The sequence below is a fragment of the Eretmochelys imbricata genome, chromosome 27 (assembly GCF_965152235.1).
Source record: "Eretmochelys imbricata isolate rEreImb1 chromosome 27, rEreImb1.hap1, whole genome shotgun sequence".
In the NCBI taxonomy this organism is placed as follows: Eukaryota; Metazoa; Chordata; order Testudines; family Cheloniidae; genus Eretmochelys; species Eretmochelys imbricata.
In genome coordinates, this window is record NC_135598.1 from 10913100 (window position 1) to 10937439 (window position 24340).

The following is a 24340-nucleotide window of genomic DNA, read 5'->3' on the forward strand; positions in this document are numbered from 1 at the left end:
CTAGTATTGCGGGGTGGGGGGAACCCCCGATTCCCCCTCTTAGTGCAGGCTGCCCGGGGGGGGGAGAGTTCTCCCTAGATGGTCTAGTAGAGAGGGGAGCCCAGCGCCCCAGGACTGCGTCCCCCGCTACACCCTTCCTACAGCTCCCAGGGGGCGCGGCTCTGCTTCCCCCCCACCCCGCGGTGCATGGGGCGGAGCGGCCCGGCCGAGCTCTCTGTGCGGCGGGATGCAGCGGCCCGAGGCCCGGCCACGTCAGCACCCCGAGGGGGCTGCCCCGGGGGGCGGAGGCGGCGGGGACCGGGCAGCTGCAGCAGCCGCCGCGGGAGCCATGGACCCCACGAGGCTGCTGGTACGGTGGGGAGCTGCGGGGAAGGGGGCGCGGGCGGCTCCCCTGCCCCGGGGTTCGGGGGGCGCCGCCGCGATGCCAACTCGCCAACTTCCCGGCCGCCGGGCAAAACTTTCTGCGCTCGGAGCTCCGGGGGCGGAGCCGGGGGACCCGCGGGGAAGAGCCAAGGGGGTGCAGGGGGAGTCCCCGGTGGGGGGAGTCCCAGGAGGCAGAGCCCCTGGGGCCGAAGAGATGGGGGGACAGCGCTGGGGAGAAGGGGCAGTGCCAGGGGGCTGGAGGGGAGCCTACTGCAGCAGCTGTTCTCAGTTCTGGTTCTGGGGCCACGTCCCTGCGAACTGTCCCAGTCCAGGTTCTCAGGCCAGGCCCCTCTCTCAGCTCTGGTTCTGGGGCCAGGTCCCTGTGAACCGTCCCAGTCCAGGTTCTTGGGCCAGGCCCCTCTCTCAGCTCTGGTTCTGGGGCCAGGTTCCTCTGAACCGTCCCAGTCCAGGTTCTGGGGCCAGGTCCCTGTGAACCGTCCCAGTCCAGGTTCTTGGGCCAGGCCCCTCTCTCAGCTCTGGTTCTAGTGCCAGGTTCCTGTGAACCGTCCCAGTCCAGGTTCTGGGGCCAGGCCCCTCTCTCAGCTCTGGTTCTAGGGCCAGGTCCCTGTGAACCGTCCCAGCCCAGGTTCTGGGGCCAGGCCCCTCTCTCAACTCTGGTTCTGGGGCCAGGTCCCTGTGAACCGTCCCAGTCCAGGTTCTCAGGCCAGGCCCGTCTCTCAGCTCTGGTTCTGGGGCCAGGTCCCTGTGAACCGTCCCAGTCCAGGTTCTCAGGCCAGGCCCGTCTCTCAGCTCTGGTTCTGGGGCCAGGTCCCTGTGAACCGTCCCAGTCCAGGTTCTTGGGCCAGGCCCCTCTCTCAGCTCTGGTTCTAGTGCCAGGTTCCTGTGAACCGTCCCAGTCCAGGTTCTGGGGCCAGGCCCCTCTCTCAGTTCTGGTTCTGGGGCCAGGTCCCTGTGAACCATCCCAGCCCAGGTTCTGGGGCCAGGCCCCTCTCTCAACTCTGGTTCTGGGGCCAGGTCCCTGTGAACCGTCCCAGCCCAGGTTCTGGGGCCAGGCCCCTCTCTCAGCTCTGGTTCTGGGGCCAGGTCCCCGTGAACCGTCCCAGTCCAGGTTCTGGGGCCAGGTCCCTCCCCCAGCTCTGGTTCTGGGGCCAGGTCCCTGTGAACTGTCCCAGTCCAGATTCTCGGGCCAGGCCCCTCTCTCAGTTCTGGTTCTGGGGCCAGGTCCCTGTGAACTGTCCCAGTCCCGGTTCTCGGGCCAGGCCCCTCTCTCAGCTCTGGTTCTGGTGCCAGTGGGGTGATCAGACAGCAAGTGTGAAAAATCAGGACAAGGGGTGCTGGGTAATAGGCACCTATATAGGAAAAGGACCCCAAAATCGGGACATCTGGTCACCCTAAGTGCCAGGTCCCTGTGAATTGTCCAGGTTCTGGGGCCAGGCCCCTCTCTCAGCTCTGGTTCTGGGGCCAGGTCCCTGTGAACCGTCCCAGTCCAGGTTCTGGGGCCAGGTCCCTCCCCCAGCTCTGGTTCTGGGGCCAGGTCCCTGTGAACTGTCCCAGTCCAGGTTCTGGGGCCAGGCCCCTCTCTCAACTCTGGTTCTGGGCCCAGGTCCTTGTGAACCGTCCCAGCCCAGGTTCTCAGGCCAGGCCCCTCTCTCAGCTCTGGTTCTGGTGCCAGTGGGGTGATCAGACAGCAAGTGTGAAAAATCGGGACAAGGGGTGCTGGGTAATAGGCACCTATATAGGAAAAGGACCCCAAAATCGGGACATCTGGTCACCCTAAGTGCCAGGTCCCTGTGAATTATCCCAGCCCAGGTTCTGGGGCCAGGCCTCTCTCTCAGCTGTGGTTCTGGGGCTAAGTCCCTGTGAACCATTCCTGTCCAGGTTCTGGGGCCAGGCCCCTCTCTCAGCTCTGGTTCTGGGGCCAGGTCCCTGTGAACCGTTCCTGTCCAGGTTCTGGGGCCAGGCCCCTCTCTCAGCTGTGGTTCTGGGGCCAGGTCCCTGTGAACCGTTCCTGTCCAGGTTCTGGGGCCAGGCCCCTCTCTCAGCTCTGGTTCTGGGGCCAGGTCCCTGTGAACCGTCCCAGTCCATGTTCTTGGGCCAGGTCCCTGTGAACCGTCTCAACCCGGGTTCTGGGGCAGGCCCATCTCAGTCCTCTCGGCCCAGGTTCTGTGGTACACTTGGACTTGGACTCTGAAGCAGTCAGTGCATGACAGAACTTGGGTTTGGATGGACCCTTTCGCAGACCACCCCTAGCCCTCAAATCCCCTCTGGCCCTGGGACTGGGGATCCGGCGTGGAGTGGGGCCTTTGGGTTCACAGGGATGGACGTGAATCAGAACAAGGCCAGGCGCAGAGAGTGCCAGGCTCTCTGGGCGCTTTCCGTGGGAGGAAACAGTGCTGTGGCCCCATTTCAGCCTCAAGGAGTCACTGAGGGGGACAACAGGGAGAGGCGTCGCAGACCCAGTCCTGGGGCATGGGAGGCACCTGGGTTCTGGACACACCTTGGGGGCTGCTGGATGCAGCCTCTGGCTTCACCCTGTCCTTGTGTCAGTTTCAGGAGCCTTCCCTCTACACAGTCAAGGCCATATTCATCTTGGACAATGATGGACAGCGACTCTTAGCCAAGGTAAATGCCACCCACCTGCCCTAGAAGAAAACCCTAACCCCAGGTCTCTGGCCTCCCCGTGAGGTGGGGAAGACGCTCCTGTGAGGCGAGCAGCAAAGCCAGGGGCATCATGGCTTTATGGAGGCCGCTGCCCTTCCATGGCAGTTCTAGACAAGGTTAATTTCTCTTTTGCAGCAGCCTGGAATGCTTTTAGGAGATGTATAAAGCTACCTGGGCAAAAGTTACATCCTTGCCCATATGGGCCAGCATAGAGGGCACCCATCAGGACTCCTGGGTTCTTTTCTTGGCACTGTGTGGCATTAGGCAAGTCATTTCACCTCTCCGTGCCTCAGTTTCTCCCATCTGTAAAATGGGGGTGATGACACTCGCCCTGCTCTCAGAAGCGCTTTGCTAACTCTAGCTGGGAATCATGCTAAAGCACAGATCCAGTTGCAGGATTAGGTCCTGTGATTATAATGTTCCCATGCTCATCTCCCAGCACCTGGAAGACTGCCACTGACCTGGGCCAGGAGACCTCCTCAAAACACACTTCCTCCATGAGGCCTGTGTGCCCTGTAGGTACTTGCTAGATAAGGCAGCAACCTAATGAGCCTACAAGGCCTGTAAGACAATAGCTTAGCAGCTAACCCTAGATCGTAAGTTACCACAAAAGAGAATGCTGCTGTAATGACTGAACTGCTGACAGGTAACCACAAGATGCTGGTCTATAGCAGTTTGGGATATTTTACATTAGGAACATCAGCAGATGTTTGACCACAAGAATGCCATGGTAACTAATTGACAGATATGCTAATAAACTTCAGTTAATCTGACTAGTAACCTATGGGAGAAGGGCACCCCAACAGTAGCAGGATGAGGAAATACAAACAAGGAAAAGGGGAGTATGCCTTAGGCATAGGGACGTCATCAACCGGCCTGTGTGCCTTGGGAGATGCCAGGTTGACAACCACTGGTGATGATCATGATGATGGTGAGGAGGAGGATGACTTACGCTTTGGGTCCTTTTGCAAGGGATGGCGTGAGTATATGGACGCTCAGGTGCACGTTCTGTGTTGTCTCTATCTACCTTGCTGGGTTGGAGTGTTTGTAACTTTGCTAACCGGGTTAACAAAACTCTTGCAAATTCAAAAGTGTGAGGGCGAGCGTTGCAGTTGCACATGTCGCGGTTCCCAACTAAACTTCAATTTTAATAATACTGGGCATGGTCTTGGGATAAGAACCTACTAAACCTCACAGTGTAATCAATGTAATTAATACACAATAATAGATCAGGCAACACCTATATTCAGTTAAGTGTTAACATGCACACGTATACACACACACACACACGCAAATCATGGAACTAACATGGCAGGAAGCAAACAAAACCCATCAGTCACTTGCTTTGCTGTATCCATTCCTCCCAGCCTTTGTCTGTTCAAATTATGAGCCTTGTCTTTGTAGCTGTCTGTAAGACACCTGGCAATTTCCTCATTTCAACAGCATTTGCCGTTTTAAATGTTCACCCCAGACAGAATGGTATTTTCTGATACCTCCGCTGAGTGGGCCGGGACTGCGTTATATACTGGACTCGCTGGGTGTTGGGCTAGTTGATCTTTATAATTTCTTGCATCTGTGATGGTTATGGAAGCTCCTGGGGTAATGGACATTGATTGCAACTTCTTGATTATTATTACTGGTATCATGGTAGCATCTAAAAGCCCCAGTCATGGATGAGGAGTTGGGGAGGGGGGAGCTAAGTGCTGGACAAGCACAGAACAAAAAAACAATCCCTGCCCCAAAGAGCTTCCAATCTAAGTCTATGAGAGACAAACCAATGCAGGGAGCACATGGAAATAACACAGTACTGGTGGGCATGATGAGCAGCGATCTCATCACACCTATCTGATGTCCAGGTTTTGGGGGCACCACTGCCCAGGCAAGTTTTAAGGAAAGAATTTGAAGAGGGACAATGAAGTGGCCTTGACTTGCTGAGATCAACAGTGATCCCAAATCTATTTAAGCAACGATTTCCCAGCCACTCCAAACTGTTCTTTAACATGCCTGTCAGTATAGATAGGGGTCTCTGTATTGATTCTGTGTCCATGATTGGTTCCATCTAGCCAAGCTCTCCTTCCTTTTTCTGCCTGTCCCATTGGCTGGTCCCAAGGCTGCTCTAACTCCTTTGTTCCCATCCCCTGCAGTACTACGATGACACCTTTCCATCCACGAAAGAACAGAAGACCTTTGAGAGGAGCGTTTTCAATAAAACCCACAAAACTGACAGTAAGTAGCTGAGTTTTGGGAAGGGGAGCAGAAGATGGAGAGGAGGGTTTTCCTGTGTGTTCCTTCAGGCCACTGGCTGTTTATATTGCTGGGTTATATGAAGTTTGCCAGCAGTTGTGCATCCCTTGGGTTGTGTGATGACATCTTTCTCCCACGGGCACTGCAGTCCAGGGAGGGGTCCCGATATTGACGATAACACCATGGAGGTGATCATCTCAAATCGCTCCAAAGATAGCGCGAGGACGCTGGCAAGGCCTGTACAACATCTCACATCCGCACACACCCGCTGGCCCAGGAGGTTGACAAGCGGAGCTTGCAACACATGAGATGAGGTCTTTCGCTCAGCCCTGTGCCGTTTACGACACTGCGTCCAAGGGTGGGTAGGAAGCTGTAAGACGTGGAGAGGTTTTAGGAGTCCCAGAATGCACTGGGGCCGTCACAGTCACATGCTGGCAAATCAGAGAACCAGCATTGCCATGCTGGGCACACTGGGCTGTTGATGGCGAAAGGAGGCAACCAGGAATTTTAAGCATTTGATGGCCCTCCCATGGTGTGGATGCGTTGCCTGCTGCCCTGCCATAGGGGTGAGGCCAGGTTTCCCGTCCCATCTCCCCGTCTGGACGGCCTGTTCTTACGTTACAGAGATCTGTGCTCAGCAACAGCCTAACGCTGCCCCCTCTTCTCCTTCCCTCCCGTTGTGTCAGGTGAGATCGCCTTTCTGGAGGGGCTGACCATTGTCTATAAAAGCAGCATTGACCTCTTTTTCTACGTGGTGGGGAGTTCCCAGGAAAATGAGGTAACTCCCTGGGGCCTGCTCCTCCCAGAGGATACAGAGCAGGCGGTCCCGCTCCATGCTGGGAGTTTCTTCTCTTTCCCCACTCACCCTGTCGTGTGGGAGAGAGGCGCTCCGTTCCCACTCACCAGGCCCCGCACACAGACAGCCCTTCATGTCCTCAGGCCCCGCCCCCACTCTGTCTGCTCTTGCTCTGCCCCACAGGAGTTTGAGGAGGGATTTGTCTCCTCTTCCCTGATGTGCCCAGGTCCCGTTGCATGAGCATGTTCCTAGGAGACCCGTGGATGCTGCAGCCATGGCTTTCTGTCCAGCTGCCAGTAGTAGGATTGGTGTCCGTCAGGCACCTCGAGACCCAGGGGCTGCTGGCAGAGCAAGCATGGGAAGGAGGTTCCTGTGGGCAGGAAGGCAGCTCTGCACCGGGTTGACCCATGTCTCCTTCTCCTCCTTTAGCTGATGCTAGTGGCAGTTCTCACCTGTCTCTTCGACTCCCTCAATCACATGTTACGGTGAGTACGTGGTCACGACCAGCGATCCCGATCCCATCTAGCGAGATTGCCCAGGGCCAGGTTCCAGGGTCCCAAACTGGCTCTAATAACATCAGCGCTTGAGCCTTGCCCCAGACCCTTCCACCCAAGGGTCTCAAAGCCCTTTACCCACATGAAGGAATCAAGCCTCATAGCCTGAAAGCCTGGGGTGAAGTGCCTAACACACCCTGGGCGCTAGCGGAATATCCCAATAGCAGCCCTCTGTGGGGTGGCTGCTGTGCTCTCCATTTTACAGATGGGGAAACTGAGGCGCAGAGAGGGAAAGTGACTCACTGAAGGTCACCCAGAGACTCAGTGGCGATGCCCAGGAGTCCTGACTCCTATTCCATGCTGTAACCACTAGACTGCACCTGCTCTTGTGGATGGAAGGGAACCCAGGAGTCCTGGCTCCCAGCTGATTGCTCTCAGCACGAGACTCCCGTATGCTAGGCATGCCGTAGAGCTGGAGACCAGTTCCCGCTGCAGGGCCTCAGAATGAGACAGCGGGTGTCACCCTTCCCCCGCAGATGAGGGCCTCTGGCAGCTGGCATTACTTGGCTGGGAGTCGGGGGAGGTCTCTGCAGCTGTGTTGGGACTCAGAGCTCCGGAGCAGCGCCACGTCTGGGGGCTGGTTGTACGGAGCATCCCAAGCTCTCACCAGCTCATACTGTCTTGCCCTCAGGAAGAATGTAGAGAAGCGCTCCCTGCTGGACAACCTGGACGGGGTGTTCCTTGTGGTGGATGAGATCGTCGACGGGGGGTGAGGCGCCATGTGCAGTTGCTCTCTGGGGCTTCGCTTGGAGCTGGGGCGGGGAAGAGAGGGAGAGGGAGACGGGTTTCCCAGTACAGTGCTGGGTGTGGGACGGCTGCTGGCTCGGGGCGGGAATCTTCTGTCTCTGGGTCTCCAGTTCAAATCTAGCCATGTCGCTAGTAACCCAAAGCCTTTACCATCTGGTGGCTGTTAATGGCCAACATGAACTGAGTTTGGCAAGTCTCTGTCCTGCCCCCTGTGGACCAACCACAGCCACCGTCAGCGCTAGCCGACCCCTTTGTCAGCTGAGTACTGAATAGGCCGAGACCACGGAATTTCACTCCCACTGCTAACACCACAACCTGGTTCTTACATCGCGCACCTTGCTATCCAGAGATCTCAAAGCGCTTTGCTAAACCAACCCCATTTTACAGATGGGGAAACTGAGACACAGAGAGGGGAAAGTGACCTGCCTATGGCCACTCAGCAGGCCAGGGCCAGAGCTGGGAATTGAACCCACATCTCCTGAGTCCCAGTCCAATGCCCTATCAGAGCTGAGGTTTGCTGGTGGGGAGGGGGGAAAAGCTTGCCCTGCTAGGACCTATGCTGTACCCATTCCTGGGGCAAGGAGAGGGGGTCAGTTTCTATGGCTGTCCATCTGGCCCCTTGCCCCAGCTCAGAGCTCATGTCCCATTTTATGGCAACGGGGAGTAAATGCACCATGAAAGTGCCCTTAAGAGAGCTGTGATCTGACTGGAAAATCCCATTTCTCCCCCTGGTCATAGCGTGATTCTGGAGAGCGATCCTCAACAAGTGATCCAGAAGGTGAACTTCAGGGTGAGTGCTTCCCGCTGCTCCCCTTCATTTCTCTGCCCTTCGAGCCCTCTGCTCTAATCTCCCTCTTTAACTCTCTCCACCCCAGACGGTCTCGGAGCCTGCGGCATACGGGTTTGTTCTCTTTGATTACATCGCCAGTAACTCAGAGCAGAGTGAATCCGTGCCTGCCAACGGCGGTAAATAGGCAGCGGCCAGCTGGGAAGCAGGTGTGAGGTCACTTCTTTCTAAGCATGTCACACGTGGCCCTGCTACATGGCCATGGGGAGCTCTGGTGGGCTAGCTGGATAGGTCACACCCTCTTCTGCATGCCATGGGTGACTTTGGAGTGGCAGTCAGGCTTGGAGAGATTCTGTTTTCATTAGTAATCATTATTCATTGTCAGTTTCTGCCTCCATCCAAAAATCTTTAACAAACAAAACTGACACGGAGGGAGCGGGAAGGGATCGATTTTCACACGGATCCGGCACCCAACCACTCCCATTTCATAGAATCATAGAATATCAGGGTTGGAAGGGACCTCAGGAGGTCATCTAAACCAACCCCCTGCTCAAAGCAGGGCCAATCCTCAACTAAATCATCCCAGCCAGGGCTTTGTCAAGCCTGACCTTAAAAACCTCAAAGGATGGAGATTCCCTAGGTAACGCATTCCAGTGCTTCACCACCCTCCTAGGCACCTAAACAGAGCTGCTGGGCTCTGAGCACTTTTTAAAATGTTCCCAGTAGGACACCATGCTCTCATAGAGAACTAGAGTCTCCCGCTGCCTTCAAGTGTATCCGACAGGTATGATGATGGAATATTAACGACGGGACCTGATTTTTATCAACAAACCTACTGCAAATCTCAAGTGTTGCTAGATTTTGAGAAGCTAGCAAGGAGCATCCATGTTCATTTCCCGCCAGGATGGAGTTTGTTGATAAAAATATTGTAAAAAAAACAAAAACCAAAGTTCTCCGAAATAAACATCCATCGCCTTCAAAACGGATTGAAGCTAATTGGATCGTTCCAAGCCTGGAGTAGCCATGTGTGCTTGCTTCTGGGGTTATCCCATTTGAACCCTGGGCTCAAGGAGAGATCTAAATCACAGTCTGAGCAACGCTAACAGAGTGAGAATTTTGCTGTCTGCTCAGGAGTTTTCGGCAATACCAATTTGTACTGAGGTTGTACAAAGTTCATGTCAAGGCGCAGCTGGGTCCCCAGCCTTGTGGGGTTACGGTGTAACAACTCTGCCTAGGACGTGATTATCTGGTCATTACCAGCTTCTGGCATGGTTGTCCTGCTGTGGAGGTTGGATGATCTAACTGAGTAGGTGTAATCAAATTAACCAGTTGTCCTGCCTCCCAGGCTTCTGGCCGGGAGGATATCCCAGAGCACACTGCACGGGCAGTCCTGTGCACCAACAGCTAAGGCATTGTGGGATAGCCAACAGTTTCCCAGCATGCACTGTTGTATAGTAGGGGTGGAAAATCCAGCATGGTTGACACAGAGCACCCGGGGGAAATGGTGCTCCATGAACACACTGAGTCACGTTAGCTGTGTGCTGTCTGCTGGGCACGTCCAGAGCTACGCTTGTCATGCTTGTACCAAGGCCTAAGAGAAGCAGAACAATCCCAAGCAAGACTTGCCTCTTCCACAGCAGCTGATCTGTGCTGATGTAATGTGAGCCCAGAGCTGCCCGGGCATGTCATTAGCCAGAGTGGAGGCGGTTGTTCTATTTGAGAACAGAGTAAACAAATACAGCGGACATGCAAGCCACATCGGCGTTTCCTAATCCAGCTCCCCCCAAGATTGTTGGAAACAGCTGTGACGGGAGGCACTGCTATGTCCGGCGTGCTCTGTGTTTGCGTAACACAAGGCCTGGGCCGATAGCAGCGTGGCCACAGGCAGCTGGGAAGGAGAATGGCATTCCACCGCCATGATGTCATCCCAAGGGGTTCCAGGGGGCTGAGCAGTGGGTTGCAGGGCAGCATGGACAGCTGAGCGAGCCTTCCTCATGGGTTCTCTTGCACTGCGCATGTGTGTGGGCCAATGAGAATAACCATCGTAATGTCGTGCCCGGTTCCGTCTGAGGATCCCAAAGAGCTTCATCTTATAAAAATCCCATAAGGCAGGGGAGGGCTCTGCCGGATTCACTCCTCCCATGGCTGAAATGCAGCCACCTCTGGGGTGGAATGTGGCAGCTGTTTTACCAGCTGCCCAGCACAACAGGAAGTGAAGCTGGTTTCATTCAGATGAACCTACAGAGGGAATTTAGATGGACAGGATGCGATCACCTGACTGGGAGCATGGCCAGGACGTTGGGGTTAATGCCCCTAAGTGCCTACGGGTCTTTAATGCTGGCAAACAGTCATAATGACCTCAGGTTTGTGCGTCGCCCCAAATCTGACCCTCCAGAGAACAGCTCACCCTAGCCTCAGGCATTGGCTTTAGGGGCTTGCTAAGGAACGAGGCAACCAAGTCCCTATAAGTGCTTTTGAAAAATCTCACCAGGTATTTCATGCAGGGTCCCCCATCCAAGGGCTGAGCCAGCCTGCATCCACCTAGCTTCCTTGTAGTGCTGGGATCCCAAAGCAGGTGGCCTGGCTGTAGGTGAAGGTGCATGCAGACAAGCTAGCACCCGTGGGGAGTGGTGCAGAGACACAGCCCCTAGCAGAGGCTGAAAGCAGGTGCCAAGCAAGGCCATGCCCCGGTGGGATTCCCCGTCACATCTAGTGAAGGGGAACTTGCCCTCAAGCCTGCGTGATCTCTCTCCCCGCCCCCATGCATGCAGCCCACATGCACTATCTCCGAGCCATGGCTGCCAGCCTGCACCTCCCGCCAAGCCAAGGCAAGAGGCTGCAGCTCAGAAAGGCACAGCCTGGGGAGAGCCAGGGAAGCCGCAGGTTGGTTTCTGCGCCTCCCTTCGGGCCACCCCAGGTTAGCTCCCACTCTGTCTCCTGGCCATCGTCCCCTGACGATGAAATTGTCCGAGCTCCTCTGATCTGCTCCCCCCATGTACCCTGTCTGATCCAGCACCCCAGCCCTGCACTCGCTCCCATTCCCTTCCCCCCCATCCATCTGCCTCCTTAAACCTCCCTGTCCTTACCCTTCCTTTAGGTGGACGACAGCCCTCTGTCTGAGCAAAGCGTCGCCCAGGTAAGGGTCCCAGGACTCCCCTTTCCTCTCTGGGGGCTGGCATGGGCGGGCAGCGCCTGGGCAGTGGAGGAGGCCTGGTGAAGTGGCCTGCCCCTGGGGCACCAGCATGGAGGAGATGGACACCATGCGCTTCAGGGATCAGCTCCTGAGCACACTGTGCTAGCCATTGGGAGCACCCAAGCAAGGCTGTGTGACACAAGGAGGAGTAGTGGGTATTCTATAGTCCCAGTCCCTGGGGGCACATGGACCCTTGGAGGGGTTCTTCTACCCCTTGAGGCTGTCCGCATGGATGGGTTGGTCAGAATCCCCCCCCTGCCCCCTCACCCACGGCACCTGTAGCATCAATACAGCACCTCCCAACATTGGGAGCTGTCACCCTTTAAATCACCAGGTCCCACTCACAACAGTGTGTCAATATCCCTTCCGTGGCCAAGGATGCTTCAGAGCCCCCCCGGGATGTGTATCTTTATCTCCATTTAAAGACCTTGTGGCACAGAGAGGTGAAGTGAATTGGCCAAGTTCACACCGCATGTCAAACACAGGAGAGGGAACTCACCAGTCTTGATTTATAATCTTCTGCTCTAACCCCAACCTCCCTCTCTAGAATAGAACCCAGGTGTCCTGACTCCCAGTCACCAGACCACACTCCCCTTCCCAAGCCAAGCACAAAATCCAGGGTTCCTGGCTCCCAGTTCCCCCTGCTCTCACCACAAGGCATCACTTTGGGGTCGGGGGGAGGTCGGGAAAACCTTGGAATAGAAATGTGCTATGCCTGGAACTCACGTGCCTCTAGCAGGCTTTGCTCTGCTGGGTCCAGCCTTGTAACAACGCGCCTTAGCGCCCACAGCAGGTTTGAGAGTCATCAGACCAAGCCCCCAGCTCCACCTGGTTCCTCAGAATGGGGCAAGGTGAGTGGGTGGCTTGAGGACGGGGTGTCCCTCTCTGGGCAGGTTCCTTACATCCCATACTGGGCGGGGGGATGGGCGGCTCTCCAGGCAGCTGGAAAGGCAGGGTCTGCGTGGGGAGTATCAGCGGGAACCTTGCAGTGCCCCTCATGCGCTCTCTCCTTGCAGGTCTTTCTGTCTAGACTAATCCTGTCAGCATGAGCCCTGTGGCCGAGTCCGTGTCTAACCCAGCACTAACCACCTTCTCACACCAGGCAGAGTAAGTGACTCCCACAGCTGGGGCCCATCTCTGCACATGCCTCTGTTGCCTGTGGCTGCAGCACCCATGTCACTTCACTTAACCCCTTCCTCCCCTCCCCTCCAAGGAACCAGCTGGAAAAAACCTTCTTGCCCTGGTGTCTGCTCTGTATCCACGGTGCAGCCAGTGCTTGCCGCCACCTGGTGTACCCACTCACCTCTGTGCATGGCTGGCATCATACCTCTCCTAGGGAACTGCCTCTCTCTTCTGTCCTAATTCCTCTCGCCCCAGGTGGTTTAGCATGTTTCCACCCATAGACACGCTCAGCTCTGCAAATCGCCAGGTGGTCAGGACGGCTGGATGGAGAAACCCATTTGAGATTGAGGGCGGGGTGGCTAAAAATGACATTAAACCGCGACTATAGTTGCCCGGGTTCTTTGACAGTACATGGTCACCTGTTGTAACGGTCCCAACCACCGGTTTCCCTTTGCTGGCTGCCAAACACACACTGTGGTATGTAATTGGCATGTGTATCCAGGGTGATCACAGCTTGGAGTCCCCAGTCAGGTGGACGGGTCTAAAGCCAGTTCCCATCAGCACTGATGTCTTTGCTCCTTGGAAAAATCTACCCTCTACGTTGGATCAGGAACTGTATTTGGTGGACAGGTGCGAGACCTGGTTTTAAACATCAGTTCCAGCCAGCATTTCCCCTGAGCTGCGATATGAAGACCCCGATGTGAAGGCCTCCTGGATCCAAGGATGTTCAAACCAGGGGTTCTTTCTAGGATCCAGCTCTAGCCCCAGCAAACTCTGTTGATGAGGTGACACCTGCTGATTGGTGCTTAGTGTCCAGGATGCTGACTGAGGCTAAAACGGGGTTCCCGGACACACCGAATTCCTGGAATGGAGTTTGCTGGCTCAGGTAGAGCCCTCCTCAGCTGGAGGGAGGGTCGCTGAGACATGGCGAGTGGAGAGAAGTGCCTTCCCCCATGACATTGCAAAACTGCTTGCATCTTCCTGAGCGTCTGAGCCCAGAGAGCAGCCTGAGCGCTTGTGAGAACGAGGGGAATCTATGGCTGTCGGGTCTCTGGGACTTGAGTCCCTGTTTCCTTCCAGGGATGGAGGGAGCTATAGAAATATACAGGCAAAAGGAGCTCACTCACCCCCTTGTCTGGAGTCCTTGCTACAGCCGGTGCCACTCCTAGTGTATCGAAGAGGCACATCTGCCACCTAGTGGCTGTTTGAGAGAAATCAGGACGCAAACCACCCTGCTTGTCTCATGGAGACACATCAGAAATCTCCCTCTTGAATGGGGCAGGTTTATGTTGGCACTGAATGGGTCTCCTGGTGCCCGTGAAGGAGTCCTGCTGAGTTCATATGGAGCTGTAATCCGTTTGCAGAATCCCTGAGGCTGTGGGGCTTAATGTCTCTCTGTTTTTCTTCTCCTTTCCCTCCCCCCACTTCCTTAATAGGTTCTGCAATCTGCCAAAGAGCAAATTAAATGGTCCTTATTAAAGTGAACGTCCCAGAGGAGAGCGCCTGGATCTTCCTGATTGGATGGGTCTGAACCGCGACGGCAAATGATTCCTCACCTTATTCGATTAGCCGTTTGCAAATTGGCATGAAAAGTCTGATAAAAGCTTTGGGGTAGGATGCAAGATGGCTGACATGGGCCGTGCCTCCTGGGGGAACTCCAGCCTTTCACGGACACTGCTTTAAACCCGGTCTCAGTGCCATGAAATTCTCTGCATGCTAAAGGGGAGGGTTGGGGTTGGGAGAATTGACTGGTTAACAGACCAAATTCTGCTCCTTAAACCAGTGTAAATGTGGAGTGACGTCAATGGGGTTAGTTCAGGTGTAACTGAGAGCAGAACCTGGCCCAAGATCCATAAAGAACAACAGAACTCCTCAGGAATGAATAGGAGGGTTGATCATTTGTATTTACACCACCTAAAGCGCTGCGTGAGAGTCAATTACAATTTGTTTGGTATGAGCAGAGCCAGAACATACCATAGTTGAATCTTCAGTTTCACCAGTAAAGAGCTGGCTGCTTTTTTTGCGGGGCTGTCACTAGTGCCTGTACCCTTGTTGATCGATGCAGCAAGCCAATGCTTGCTTGCTGCTCAGTGAGGGTTGAGCCTGAGACTTTCAAAACCATAGGAAGGGATTTGCTTGCCCTTTTCTCATTCAAACAGCTGGGGCTTGGGCATCCAGGTCCCCCTAAGCTCTTTGGAATATCTCAGCCACGTCCAAAATCTCTTCCGCTGTCTCCCAAGGCAACCAACGCTTTGATCCCTTTTGGGAATGGCCAGGCCTGTGCAGAGGGTCAGCGTGAAGTAAGTGCCACTGTCACGTCCTCTCATATGCAGGGTGGAGATGAGTGCACAGGAATCATTGTCACCCTGTCAGAGTAAGATTCAAAACATCCCAATGATGAGCACTAATAACCCCCCCTCCCCAAAATACCCTCTTACAAGGCGCTTTTCATCAGTAGATCTCAAAGCACTTTACAAAGGAGGTCAGGTCATTATACAGATGGGGAAACTGAGGCACAGAGCAGGGCAGTGACTTGCCCAAGGTCATCTAGTAGGCCAGTGGCAGAGCTCAGAATAGAATCCAGGTCTCCTGAGTCCCAATCCAGCACTCCAGCCACTAGGCAGTACTGCCTCCCTCGTGCAGTTTTGGCTGTTGTTAACTTTGTAAAAACAATCCTGTTGCAAATAGCTGTCGGCTCAAACATCATTAAAGGACCCAGCTATGGGAAAAATCCTATTTCCAGAGCTATCATTTCCTTCCCTTTAACACCCCCAGATTATCAATAGCAAGAAAAAAATGAAAATCGAATGAAGGAGAATTGGCTAGCTGTGTGATACTTACCTCATCAAGGGCTTGGTACGTTTCAATCCACTTCTGTAAACTGGGCATGCCCAGCTTCTTTTATGATCAACAAATAAAGTTTTATAGCACATGGGTCATTTTTCCCGATTGGTCTCTCCTGTCTGTAATGCACGTGGGTGCCTGCGTGCTCCTATTACTGTACCATGCAGAATTAAGACTGTCACTTTTTCCATTACAGGGCTTGATTTTTTGAGGGGTTTATAACTCATCCATTAAAATCACTCTGGATGCAGGCACAGCGTCAGCCTGGGCTGTGTCTATTTTTGTTAAATGTTTTTCCTTCGGTGGCAGCCATGCTCCCGAGGAGCCTGCATTTGTTATCTTTGCAGTGAATTTCTGCACCCTGCGGCTTCATACCATAGCTTTAAGGGGGCTGAAATATTTATTTTACTTCGGGACAGCAGATTTGTTTCATGGCCTAGTGTACATGAAAAACGGTCCATTCTGCCTTCAGCCCGCATGGCTGCTGCGTGTGTTCTCACAGCACTGTAGGACCAGGCGTCTCTCTGAGAAAAGGGAACGGCGGGTGATTTTTCATCCGGAGCTGCTAGAAGCAGCTCAGATCAAATGCATAAATGTTCTAGGGTGACCAGACAGCAACTGTGAAAAAACAGGACAGAGCCTGGGGGGTAATAGGCACCTGTATAAGAAAAAGTCCCAAAAAACAGGACTGTCCCTATAAAAATGGGACATCTGGTCACCCAAAAGTGTGCGGGGGACTATCTTTTCACATCTTGCTCTTTAGCGGGGGCAGGAAACATGTCTGGAGTAGACCCAGGGTGACAGAACGAATTAATGCAGCACGGCCTCGGCAAGGTTGCAAACTGGGTGACCAGATAGCAAGTGTGAAAAATTGGGACAGGAAGGAGGGGTAATAGAGTCCTATATAAGACAAAGCCCCTAATATTGGGACATCTAGTCACCCTAGAGCCAAGAAACTCACTCTGTTGGGGGTGGCTTCCAGGAGATTCAGACCTGGCTCCTCATCTCTTGGGAACATCATGCACCTGGCTGGCCTGGGCTCCCCCAAAGATCTTCGGGTAAAGCCAGAGCTCTCTTTAATCACGGCTTGATTTCTCCTCCGTTTGTGACGGTCCCTAACGCCTCGGCTTGGGACTGTCTCTTGTTCCCCACTCCCTCGCATGAGACAGAACCTTTTCATAACCCCGCCCCTAGCCACTTGAGACTCCGCCCACAGTCCCACTTAGCCCCGCCCCCCGCGGCTCCCCATTCGTGATCCTGCAGCGCCACCTGCTGGCGGAAACTGGGATGGCAATGTTCAGGGACCAAACCCCGTCTTTAGAGCCTCAAGCGCTCCCAGTCTCCATCCCTACCCTCCACCCCCAACTTCATCTTTTCCCCACAGCCCCCCCGCCCCAGACCCCCCCAACTTCACCCTTTTCCCCATGGCTCCCCCCACCCCAGAACCCCCAACTCCACCCTTTGCCCTGTACCCCTTCCAGCCTCACAGGTCCCTTTAGCCAGTCTCTTTGCCCACTCCCAACCTGCCAGGCTCACTACGCCTGCCCCAAAGCCCTGCACTCCCTTGTCTCTAGCCCCTCCTAGTCCAGAGGGCTTAACCGCCTGCTCCTCAGGCCCCAGCCCCATTTCATCCTCTCAGTGCCCCCACCCCCAGCACCAGCCATTCACTCTGGGGCCTTTGCTCCACTTTCCCAGGTGTGGGAAGGAGACATGAGGGTCTTGGCTCGTCACAGAGATGCCCCCCACCCCCAATTGCTGGCCTGTGTATCCTGAAGACTGGGGGGGGGTTAAATTCCCCAGAAAATGTCAGTGGCCCAACATTCACAAGCAACCCTACACTAACAAACCAGTGCACACAGACCAGCCTGGGGGGTGACCCTACACTAACAAACCAGTGCACACAGACTAGCCTGGAGTGACCCTACAATAACAAACCAATGCACACAGACCAGCCTGTGGGGGTGGGGGGGAGGGGAGAGAGCTTATAATAACAAACCAGTTCACACAGACTAGCCTGGGGAAGGGTGTGGCCCAACAATAACAAACCACTGCACACAGCCCAGCCTTGGGGGTGACCCAACAAAAACAAACCAGTGCACACAAGACAAACTGGGGAGCAGGAGGGAGTGACCCTACAATAACAAACCAGTGCACACGGCCCAGACTTCAGGGAGACCCTAAAATAAGCCAGTACACCCAGCACTCATCAGCGACCCTACAATAACAAACCAGCACATCCCTCCCAGTGCCTGTGGGTGTAGAGGGATACTTGAGAACTACTTTGATGAGCCTCCTGTAAAAGTGTGTCTGGCTGGACGCTGTTGCGGGCAGGTGCCGAGCAGCAGCAGCAGCAGCAGACTGGGGGGCTCTCTGACCAGCTGGTCCCCACAGTGGCCGGAGCAGAGCCTTTGCCTAGCTCAGACCAGCATTCTCATCTGCAGGTCGGCGCTCGCAGGGACACCACGCTTCGAGAGCCCCCTCCAAGGCAGGGCTAGGGGACTTGGGATACAGATGCTGCTTCTCAGGGCCTCTGCTGGGTGAGGGCTGGAGGGGTGGGGGACTTTCCTCTTGTGGTTACCAGCAGCATTGTCCCCCTGGGGCTGTGACCTCCTTGGGAGATTCCAGCAGCTCATTCCCTCTGGCCCCTGCCCCTGGCAGGGAGTGAGGAAAGAATCTTCTCTTCCTCCTGCCTTTTCTGCAGCCAGCCAGCCAGCCAGCCAGCCAGCCAGCCTTTCTTTCTTTCTTTCTTTCTTTCTTTCTTTCTTTCTTTCTTTCTTTCTTTCTTTCACCTTTTGTCCTTTCCTTCCTTCTCCCTTTCCTCAGATCCCCCCTCCAGCTGCCTCTGACGTGCCAAAGATGCCACCGACCGTCCCTGACAAGATGGCTCTGCCCTGCAAAGCATCTGCCATGCAAGCGTTAGCCTGTACAAGGCAGAGGGCCGCTGGTATAAACTCCACGGCCCAGTGGCTTAAGGGGCTGGGGTCAGGGTTAGGGAGTGCAGGGTCTCTGGAACCACATTCAAAATCCAGCAGGACCCTTCGTCCTTGCTAGGCAGACATTGCTTTGCGCCGTCATTAAAGATGCAGGGCACTTTATGGAAGAGGAGGGAAGGGTCTGCCCCAGTGGCGGTGGGGCTGTATGAGGAATGATTTGGGGATCACTCAGAGCATTAAGGGTTCTGTCACCACCTGCCCTGTAATTTTGGGTGTCTTAAAGTGACGCTGCTTTGGCTCAGAGCCCTGACACCGGTAGCCAGCCCACAAACATAAAGGTCTCACCTCGGCTTCCACCACCTAGTTACTCCTTTCAGGGTCACTCTACCAGCCCTTCCAGTTGCAAGTCTTCCCGAATCATCTCTCCGAGGTCGCAATTACCAGACACGCGGACTTTCCCCCTCTGGTTCATCACCCCCGAAGGAGAGAAACCTGCCCATCAGCTCAGTTTGTCACACACAATCCGCACTGTTTGCACAGCAGAGACCTGGGGGTAAAAATAAACAGAAGGTATAATGAAAAACCGCAAACTCAGAGCTGAAGTAGTGAGGGAGAGCTACCACAGACAAGCCACACAGAAAATATACATACGGACACAACTTTAGGCTTTCCACTTCTCCACTAGCTAAATTCCCTTTTCTAATAGGAGATACTTATTGCCTCTGGACAGTTTCCCAGTGTACCCATCATAGAGGGGACCAGCGTTTCACAAACAGGGCTCTGCCTAGATGCTGGCTCTCGGTTTCTGGTTATGCTTTACATCAAACCCCTTCTCTTTTAAAACACTTTGCCATTCTTTTCCTTTCACTCAGACTATGGTGATTCATGGTGGGGGAAATTCCTGCCTTTCCAGCAGCCTGGGCTTGAAATGCTTCCATTAGCATAGATAATCCACCTCCCCAAGAGGCAGTAGCTAGAAGAATTCTTCCACTGACCTAGCGTTGTCTACACGAAGACTAGGGTTGGCTTAACTATGCCACTTGGGGTGTGTGGATTTCTCACACCCCTGAGTGAGGAATTTATACTGACCTAATTTTCTAGTAATTTTCTGATGAAGTGAGCTGTAGCTCACGAAAGCTCATGCTCAAATAAACTGGTTAGTCTCTAAGGTGCCACAAGTACTCCTTTTCTTTTTGTTAATTTTCTAGTGTAGACCAGGCCTTAGTTTTCCAAGACTGGGGTTTTCTTTTCAGTTTCAAGTTGTTTCCATGTTTTCCCATTATCTCTAATGGTCTGCCATTGTCCCTCCCTGGCTGGACAATGGAGGGGTACTTGAAGTTACAGAGTAACAGCCGTGTTAGTCTGTATCCGCAAAAAGAAAAGGAGTACTTGTGGCACCTTAGAGACTAACCAATTTATTTGAGTATAAGCTTTCGTGAGCTACAGCTCACTGCATCGGATGCATACTGTGGAAACTGCAGAAGACATTATATACACAGAGACCATGAAACAATACCTCCTCCCACCCCACTCTCCTGCTGGTAATAGCTTATCTAAAGTGATCACTCTCCTTACAATGTGTATGATAATCAAGTTGGGCCATTTCCAGCACAAATCCAGGTTTTCTCACCCTCCGCCCCTCCCCCCGCCCCCACACACAAACTCACGCTCCTGCTGGTAATAGCCCATCCAAAGTGACCACTCTCTTTACAATGTGTATGATAATCAAGGTGGGCCATTTCCAGCAAATATCCAGGTTTTCTCACCCCCCCCCCTTTTTCCAAAAACCACACACACAAACTCACTCTCCTGCTGGTAATAGCTTATCCAAAGTGACCACTCTCCTTACAATGTGTATGAAAATCAAGGTGGGCCATTTCCAGCACAAATCCAGGTTTTCTCATCCCCCCCGCCCCAAACACACACACACAAACTCACTCTCCTGCTGGTAATAGCTTATCCAAAGTGACCACTCTCCCTACAAGGTGCATGATAATCAAGGTGGGCCATTTCCAGCACAAATCCAGGTTTTCTCACCCCCCCACACACAAACTCACTCTCTTGCTGGTAATAGCTCATCCAAACTGACCACTCTCCTTACAATGTGTATGATAATCAAGGTGGGCCATTTTCAGCATAAATCCAAGTTTAACCAGAACGTGGGGGGGGGGGGGGTAGGAAAAAACAAGGGGAAATAGGCTACCTTGCATAATGACTTAGCCACTCCCAGTCTCTATTTAAGCCTAAATTAATAGTATCCAATTTGCAAATGAATTCCAATTCAGCAGTTTCTCGCTGGAGTCTGGATTTGAAGTTTTTTTGTTTAAGATAGCGACCTTCATGTCTGTAATTGCGTGACCAGAGAGATTGAAGTGTTCTCCGCCTGGTTTATGAATGTTATAATTCTTGACATCTGATTTGTGTCCATTTATTCTTAAGTTAGTTTCATGTAAAGAACTGGTTTGGGAGGAGACCCTTCCTGCTCTGAGGTGCATTTGAAATTGTAGTTCTGGTCATGAGCATGCTATTCTATATACATCAATACACGGATTCATATCCACAGTCCATATACATATCTCCTCAAGCCCAAAAGTTCAGAACACTACAAGCTTTCATAAAAGACGTTACCTAGCATATTTTTATACACAATAACCTTGTATACAACCCATTGATCCAATTGCTCATTTTTTGGGGTTCAGACCCCTTGTTCTTCCTTTGCGGTGTCTGGATCCTGATGGTCACATAGCCCCACCCCAGAACTGGCTGTTCATAGCTTTGAAGGCATTTTGGATGGAAGGTGCCCTGAAACGTACGTGGTTACGTTAAAGCAGAGGCGAGGCGAGTTTGAGAGAGCTAGCACAGGATGAGGGAGAAAAGAGGTGGGGATAGAAATGCGGTGGGGACACAGGGAGGGCTGCTCTTGACAGCAGGAGCTGCAGAGGAGATGGCTCTTGCAGTACCTGCGGGGAGAAGTGAGGTGAGGTGGGCCGGAAAACCTGATCGGATGATTGGAAGGGGAATGGGAGAGTCCCTGCTTTTGCCTCCAGGCTGTGACTGAAGGACCTAGAGCTCGTGTTCTCACTGCCTCACTGACATTCTCTATGGAGCCGGATTGGCGAGCTCCAGTCACTCGGCCTGGCCGCCAGCCAAGCCCCGTTCCTGCTGGCACCAGTCTCCCCGGACAGCTTCATTAGCTGTTGGCATGTGGCTGACTTGTCCCAGCTTGGAGACAGAGTGCAAAGGGCAGTGCATGGGTACCAAAGGCACAAATTGCTCCTCACCCACCCACATATGAGCTGTGCCTAGCAGCTGCTGCTCAGCAGAACAGCCTCAGCAGGGGAGGGTCTGTGGTCCAAGAATCCATTCTTCTGCCTCCCACCCTCACCCATCTCATTGTCTCGTGCTCTTTTCTTTGGGGGAGGGGAAGGATCCCCCCATTTCTCACTTTCACCCTCCCCCCCAAGCCTCGCCTGCTGGGCTCACGCTACACCCTAACACTGCTGCTCCCCAAGTTTAAAGGAAGCTGGGAGGCCCTTGGGGAAAGTGCAGGGGTTCGGGTACACCATGCAGCGCACAGGTCTGGTGCGGGACGCAGGGTGGCGCTGGGATGCAAAGCATGGTACCAGGGTTCGGAGCAGCTGCATTGTAAGAGTGTTATGGGGACACAGTACAGGATCACTGTTTGGGGTGCAAGGGTGGAGCAGTGCTGGTGTTCAGTAAGTGTAGGGCAGCACTGGGGCTTGGGTGGGGCCTTGAGGTTCGGGGAAGAGACAGGATAGCACAGGATGGCCCTGCAGCCCCTCCCTGAATCCCAGCATCATTCTGCTCCCTGAACTCCATCCCCCAAACTCCTGCAACCCCTCTCTGAATACCAGTGCTATTCTAGCCCCTCAAACTCTGGTACCACCCTGCCTCCCCCCAAATCTTGATGCCACCTTGCACTGCACTGGTCCCGTGGTGCCACCCTGCACACACACCCTGAACTCCAAGGCCGCACTATGCCCCACAAACCCTATTACAGCACAGCTCCCCTGAATCCCGGTGCTGCATTTTGCATCCTTGAGCCCCAGCACCACCCTGATGGAGTTGGAGGTTGTGGGGGGATGCAAGTATTGGGGTTCCACAAGTAGGCGCTGGGTTTCAGAGGGGTGCACAGGCTGGCACTGGGGGTGCAGTGCATCTGGGGGACTGGTAATCCACTGAGCTGGTTTCCCTGCAGCACCTGGGAGCTCTGGTCCTGGCAGTGTGGGGTGAGGGAGATCAGTGTGTGTGTGCCTCAAGTTACTGTCAAAATATGTGTGTGTGGCACCCCAGTCTGGACGGGTCACTCTCTTGCCTTGCCCTTGGGGCACCCATGCCAGGCCAAGCCAGCCTTATATCCACCCACCCCTTCCTCCCTGCCTGGCCTGGCCCAGTCTCCACGCCAGAAGGACCAGTCCTGACTCCCAGCTTCCCCCACGTGCCCTACTTTTATAGCCACTGGCCATGAAAACAGGCCCTCTTGTCATTGACTGCGTGGCAGCAAGGCAGCCCTCGCCTGATTGGCCCCTGGCCAGACATTGATGAATGGCTTTTGCCTGTGACTGGCTGGGACCCAGGTGGCGTCACTGGCTGCCCAGACCCCGCCCCTTTGGAGGAGCCTTGGTCCCAAGCTAGAGGGAGCCCAGTGGCCTAATCAGGCTGCACCCAGTCCCCTTCCTGCCCTCACCCCATCTCCCTGGCTGGGCTCTGGCTGCTGGGGATGGGGTGACTTTCCCTGAGCCCATCCGTCTTCCCAGTACCAACCAAAGAGAACCACAATGTCCTTACCTCTGCCCTACACCAGGAGGCGCTGTCTGGGTATCCCCCACCACATCCCCGAGCTCCCCCGTCCCACACCAGGAGCGGCTGTCTCTGTACTCCCCCTCATGCATCTCTAAGCCCTCTCCACCCCACACCAGGCAGGGCTGTCTGTGTACCTACCCCTCCAGAGCCCCTTCTGGTCCACACTGAGAGGAGCTGTCTCTCCACTTTCCTCCCCTCCCCTCTGCCCCACTTTGTGATGGGGCTGGTCTTATTGGATTACTTCATGCTGCCACCCGCAACCTAACCCCCTTTAAACCATCAACAGGGGCAGAGTATGTGGGGTGGAGAGGGGGCGGCACCATGACAACTGCTGGAGAAACTCCTACCTCCCCTTTCACAACAGAAACCAGAGCCGTGGGGCAGAGGAAGGATCCATGTGTCCCCAGCAGATGGCAATGCAGGACCAACCAGAGTCTCTGCAACGACCCACAGACCCCAGAGAGAACCACACACAGATACAGAGGGCCCACAGCACGCCGGCCACACGCTTCAGAGTGAAGTGGGAAGTCATATGAACAGTGCACGGTGAAGTCCAATTACACAGAACCAGCTCCCCCCAGGGCTGTGGGTTAGCCCCAATGTCCAGCCCCAGCTTCCCCAGCAGCCCTGGGTGTTACAGGCAACACTCAGTCTCTCCATGCTGAATGCTTTAAGCCATGCTTGAGAACTGTTCCTAGTCCAGTCTGCGTCAGGTAGAAAACCAGAGCAAGAGAGGAGACGAGACTTGGCAGCATTTCAGCACCTCTGGCCGTCAGCTCCCAGGAGCGCGAGGGGAAAGCCCCTGGTTGCCACAGGACTGGTCCTTGCAGTGTAAGCCCCGGGGCTTTGCTGCCTCTGCGTTTCATGACTCATTGGGGCTTTTCTTACACACGCAGAGGTGGGCCCTGTGTGAGCCCCAGGCAAGAGGCTGGGGCACCCTGTGGGCACCACAACTGCAGCCGCTGGAAGAACGTGCATCTCCCCCGTGGCCTCCCCGTTGACACGGGGAAGAAGAGGAGAAGCAGGCCAGAGAACAGGACAGTACAAGAAAGCAAAGACTGGGAGGGAAGCTAAGGAAACTGCCTCCCAGCTGCTGCTGCCTGCTCTGCCCCCTGAAATGCCTGCAACCAAAGGCCAAGTACGGAACCCTGTCAGGGCATCCCCTGAGGTGACAGGGCCCATCTAGTCTGGCAGAGACCACATGGGAATCTAGCTGTCCTGGCTAGAGAAACACAACTCCATTTCGCCCCA

The 24340-nt window shown here is 54.3% G+C and overlaps 1 protein-coding gene across 1 annotated transcript; it reads left to right on the forward strand.

Moving 5' to 3' along the window:
- The first annotated feature begins 226 nt into the window (after positions 1–226).
- Positions 227–15373, forward strand: COPZ2 (coat protein complex I subunit zeta 2). The gene is made up of 9 exons (XM_077806282.1): positions 227–349; positions 2932–3006; positions 5190–5271; positions 5976–6067; positions 6515–6570; positions 7271–7348; positions 8125–8176; positions 11271–11309; positions 13925–15373. The coding sequence occupies exons 1-9, from the start codon at positions 227–229 to the stop codon at positions 13970–13972; spliced, it is 645 nt and encodes a 214-aa protein (XP_077662408.1). The 3' UTR covers positions 13973–15373.
- The last annotated feature ends 8967 nt before the right edge of the window (positions 15374–24340 follow it).

Bases quoted from the DNA above. Each gene is read 5' to 3' on its own strand.
- COPZ2 (XM_077806282.1), top strand. From the start codon at position 227: ATGCAGCGGCCCGAGGCCCGGCCACGTCAGCACCCCGAGGGGGCTGCC. The intron at 5,272-5,975 runs GTAAGTAGCTGA...CCGTTGTGTCAG, and splicing joins TAAAACCCACAAAACTGACA to GTGAGATCGCCTTTCTGGAG. The intron at 7,349-8,124 runs GTGAGGCGCCAT...CCCTGGTCATAG, and splicing joins GATGAGATCGTCGACGGGGG to CGTGATTCTGGAGAGCGATC.